Source organism: Porites lutea, chromosome 5, assembly GCF_958299795.1.
Source record: "Porites lutea chromosome 5, jaPorLute2.1, whole genome shotgun sequence".
Lineage (NCBI taxonomy): Eukaryota > Metazoa > Cnidaria > Anthozoa > Scleractinia > Poritidae > Porites > Porites lutea.
In genome coordinates, this window is record NC_133205.1 from 17,558,503 (window position 1) to 17,563,735 (window position 5,233).

A 5,233-nucleotide genomic window follows, 5' to 3' on the forward strand; every position below is an offset into this window, starting at 1 on the left:
ATTTCATTCTTAATTTGTCAAAAGTTGGTGAAATTGACTGGGGGTTCGTATGTAAATTTAGAAAAAAAAAAAAAAAAGAAAATGTTTGTGTTGTGTTCACGTACTCTATAAAGCGGGCGCGTGAAATTTTGAAGTTTCATGTCGCAGTCGTACAACGACGGCTAAGAAATGTACAAAACCATGCAGCGTGATGTACGTGCGAAGTTGTGGTTTTGCTAATAAAGTCCTGATTTTTGCCGTTCTTGTTGCCGTCGCCGTTGCTTAAGCTCCCTATTATTGTGAACCAAAAGTTTTGCTACCGTATGGTAAAGTAACGTAACATTTCTCTTATAAAGAAGCAAAAATAGAGATGTAAAAGAAGACTTCTGGTACATACTTTAGCTGACTATTGATTTTTGTTTTTCGTTTTCGTTGTGAATTGGAGCGAAAACCAGAACTTCGGCAAATATCGCAAATTTATTTATTGACAAAATAAAAAATAAAAATAGAACTTCTGTCATATTTTTCTTTTTTCGAACCATGAAGGAGGAACTGGAGTAGGACTGAAGGAGGACTGTAGTCCAAGCCTTATTATGAGGAAACGGACGACCAAACGTGCTTAAAACAAAGCTTAGAATTATTGCGCCTCATAAAATGTAGATCTTTTGTCGAAAACTGTTTTCACAACGTATAGTTAATAACATGATGTATTGTATTGAATTATGAGTGTACAATAATAAAATTTTCTTGTTTATTGCGTTTATACTACTACATTAGAAGTTTCTGCAATTTGATTGGCTTAGAGCAGTCGTACCGTGGTAACCAGCTCAATTAGTATTCTATTCACATACATTCATATTCATGCTCAGTTCTAATAAGGTATGGGAAAAAAGATTGATCAGCGGACTAAGCCAAGCTGGGACAGCTTGGCTTAGGAAGAGTTCAAGATACGACTCACGCGATTTTTGGGCGGGACTGGGTGGGCCGTCCACCTCTTCGCGGCTCCGCTGAAAAACTGAGCAAGAATGGTCTATTTTCGCGCCAAACCAGAATTTATTATCGGTAATTACGTAATCGCACGTGAGACCGCTAGACTAGCCATGAAAGAACCCATTATTGAATTATTTTAACCTCGCATATCATTATGAGTGTTGTGAATAGTATTCTATTCACATACATTCATATTCATGCTCAGTTCTAATAAGGTATGGGAAAAAAGATTGATCAGCGCCCAACAGCCCTCACTGTTCCTTAAATAGTCTTAGATAATTGCACTCCGACTCTCAAATCCTCTTACAACTTCCCAATCCTCAATCCTCCAACCCCTCTCATAACTTTAATCCCCAAGTACAGTAAGACACAGCTATACGTTTACAATTATAATCAAACTAAACTGGTATGAGTTTCCATAACAACATCTCTTCATTAAAGAAACGATAGTACAAAGGTTATAATCCATTCCAAAAACACCCTAGCCAAACAAAGTATCCTCATTCTGCTGGGCGTTTCCTCTGCTCAGCAGCTGGAAAAGCACACACAAAACGTTTCAGCTGATTCACATCCTGCCGTGGAGCCACCACATTCTCAGCAGAAGGCGTAGCAAGTCGTCCCGACGGGCCATCATGTTTCAGAACCTTGGCCAGCTGAAGGTAATATAAGGCGGTATGCCTCCTAGCCCAACCCACGTGTTCCATAATCTCAGACAGATCCGCTCCTGTGAGGGCCAACGTTATCGCACAACCCGAACGAAAGCCATGCAATGTCTCACCATCATCAGGTTTCATCTGCTTGAGATACACTTTAAGACGCGCATCTGCTGCTGAAGAACTAAATGGAGAATCTTGGACACCATTATTAGAAGTTGTCGGACGAAACAAATATCCCTTTGTTAAATCAACGCCTAACTCCCTTGCCACTTCGACATATTGCTCAACGCCCTTCACAGGACAGATGACCGACTGGGGATTTCTGCGAACACCAAAGACATTACTGTCACCATCCCGCAAAGTCTTACCCCAGATATGATTAAATAAGAACCCATCATCATTTGGAAAACGAAGGATCTCCGGAACTTTTACCTGACCAAGATCTCCTGGGCGGTCCCCACTAAAGAACGCCAACTTAAAATAAGCTTGGTCACGTGCGATAATGAAACGGTCAAGTTTCGACTTTGATCTCGCTAGCTCGCCTTCAAGATACTTCGATAACTGAGTCAATTTGTCCACAAAGAATGGCGTGGCTTGTTTTGGAGTAACACGGGCCTGTAACTGCTCCGCTGTGACAAGACGAAGGTAATCTTTAACCAATTTATCAGAGGCTGGGTTACCAAGACCTAGCCGCTTGTCCCACTCTCCGTCCCGACCAATGGAATGGAAAATCGATCTTAACTTTCCTACGTAAGAGTCCACAGTTTTGTACGACAATCTCAAGGGGCAGCCACATGACTGTTTACCATGCGGACCCAAAAATTCACACGTATTGAGGTGTACCTGTGTTTTGCCACGCTTGTCTTTAAAGATCAGGAAGCGACACAAGTCCCTAGGCGTCACTGTCGCGAGAGTAACAAAACCCGGCAGAACACCAAGAAAAGCCTCAAGTTCCCTCTGAAGAGAATCCTTCTGCTTTTTATAACTGGTTGCCTGATCGTAGTGAAGTAACTGCTGCAACCGCACTTCAATTCCATCAAGGTCAACGATAACATCAGAGTGTTCCTTGCCAAGCGTTGTCATAACCTTTCGCTTGTAGCCACAACGTTGACAAAAACGGAAGTCAAAATCATTAGCGTGTCCACAGGTTGGGCATTTAACCGACTGGACAAACAGCTTTGCCATGACTGGAAGCTCCTACAAACCAGAAAAGGAGAACCCTATCATACACCACAAACCAGTAGCACAACAGGTCAAAATGTATGCCAAGACACACCTAAAAACACACTGCAAAAACCCAGAGATCTCCAGGAATGCCCTTGTGAGGCAGCCACCCCTTTTTGGACGGGACCAAAAGAGCGTTGCCATCGCCACGAACAGCCAGACATCTACTCTTTACAGCTTTATTCATAAGGAGAGGCCACCAGTACTTCTTAGGAAACACGTCCAGCACCACTACTGTGCACGACTGTTTAAAACTCTGCAGAAATTTTAAGACAGGTCCCGTTAAGGCCATGGGAGGAAAAACATACGGTCTGGCCATAAGCGCTCCGAGGGAAGCAAGGTCCTGTGTGAAGAGATTTACACCAGACGATCCGGGAGAGGGAATCGGCGTAAAATGAGGGAGAGAATACCCGTGCGCATCCGTCATACTATTCGAATCCAAGGCCATAAGGTCGCAAGTATGGCCTTCCCTACCACCAAACTCCTCCTCATCCGACAATTTACTATCTGAGTGGGACAGGCGCCTTGATGGAGCATCAGCAGGATTCTGACCAGTCGGAATGTAAGACATGTGCAGAGATAAGCTAAGCTTCGACGTTGTGAAGAAAAGCCGTTTCAATGCCATATTAAGCTCCAAGCTTCTACCACCCTGGTTGTTCCAAGCCTCGACAACGGCCTTATTGTCAACAAAAGCATCAACTCTAGCATTGAACAGTTTGTCTTTAAAAGCCATTAACGCCATGTCGACCGCAATAGCTTCCTTCGCGGCGATCCCCCATTTGCACTGCTCTTCCGTCCAATAATCTGATATTTCCTCACGATGAGGGGCTAACAAAATAGCACCCCAGCCTGATGCGGAAGCATCAGTTGCAACGGACACACGAATATGACGCTCATCCCGCCATGTTACCGGATCATCCCAACCCTCCAAAAACAGCCAATGGGAGATCTCCTCACGCAGATCCCCCCTGATGGGTATTAGCCTGTGGGGAGTACGTTGGCCACCGGCAATAGCCGCATTCATCTGCTTCGTAAACAACTGGGCTGCAGGTACTGCTAGACTAAAAGAGACACATTTCCCAACCAGGCGTTGCAAGGTTTTCACCGTAACCTTAGAGGCATGGAGTATTTCACGGACAAGTTGCAATAATTTCTCCTTCTTTTCCGGCTTTAAGCAGAACACCTCCCTAGAAGAATCCGCTAAAAAAAAACCAAGGTAGGGAACCACTTTACTTGGGAACAATATTGACTTTTGCAAACCAAGGAAATAGCCCAAGCTGACAAGATGGTAAGCAACAAGAAATATAGCCGACCTAGCCGCCGCAAGATGACGATCATCAACAGTGTTAATAGTAGCGTATTCCCCCTTATCGAGTGCCACCTGCAGTTCGCCATTGTGTCGATCATCGATGTAGAGCAAACAAGGGATTCCTATAGCTCTAAGGAAATTACTAGCCAACAGGCCAGTAGTATGATATACAAACGGGGAGATCTTCCACCCAAAAGGAAGGGTATTATACGTGAAATACCACCCTCCCCATTGGATCCCAAAACACGTGCGGCTGTCTTCAGAAAGAAGAATATGGTCATAGCCAGACTTATCGTCTAGGACCGTTTGGTAGGTATCCTTGCCCACGTAACGCGGTAAATCTATCAGCCTGTCTAAAGAGAAAGGCATATCACGCATCCATAAATTAAGATAGCGCGCGTCGTGACATAACCTTGGCTTTGTTGGCTCAACTGTAAGGGGAAGAACAATAAATGGAGGGTCAACCACACCCACTCTCCCCAACAGCGAAATAGCTCCAGATCTCAAGCGCGCAACTAACGTTTCCTCCACAAATGACACAAAAGGCTTGCAAGAGACATTGTTCTTAAACACCTTCATCGGAGGCTCGACTGAATCGAACAATTCTCCTTTAAAACTTCCTTTAAAATGCTTGAAAAACGGCTTAATCGAGACCTTGTCCCTTATCCACCCAAGAATCTGTGCCTGTTGGGGTGACGAGCTATCTCGCGCAATGTACTGCCAATACTCGAAATATAATGGTTATGCAATTCTCCAGCTCGAAAACAATGTGGGTCACGGAACAATAACTCCGAAATATCACCAATTAACTCTCCCCTCTGTATCCTCTGTAATCTAACACGGTCACAGGCTGTCACTTCTCCACTGACCTCGACGGGGTTACCGAAACAATCGACCCAGGACATTGGAAGCTCAATTTCTTTGCCTCGTAACTCCTGAAGTCGAAGATCAAAGGAGTCAGATTTTTCCCAACACCACATGTTTCCCTAGGAAAAAGGGGGTAGTGAAGACACCTTTAAACACTGAATCGCCGAAAAATCTAAGACCATATTAAAATCATCCCCGTCAAAGTCAG

General features: G+C 44.2%; 1 protein-coding gene across 1 annotated transcript; it reads right to left on the reverse strand.

The window, feature by feature from the left end:
- Positions 1-2,901: 2,901 nt before the first annotated feature.
- On the reverse strand, positions 2,902-4,737 carry LOC140938002 (uncharacterized). Its single transcript, XM_073387554.1, has one exon. The coding sequence runs from the start codon at positions 4,735-4,737 to the stop codon at positions 2,902-2,904; it is 1,836 nt and encodes a 611-aa protein (XP_073243655.1).
- Positions 4,738-5,233: the final 496 nt, after the last annotated feature.

Excerpts from the sequence above, each read along its gene's own strand:
- LOC140938002 (XM_073387554.1), bottom strand. The coding sequence starts at position 4,737 with ATGAAGGTGTTTAAGAACAATGTCTCTTGCAAGCCTTTTGTGTCATTT.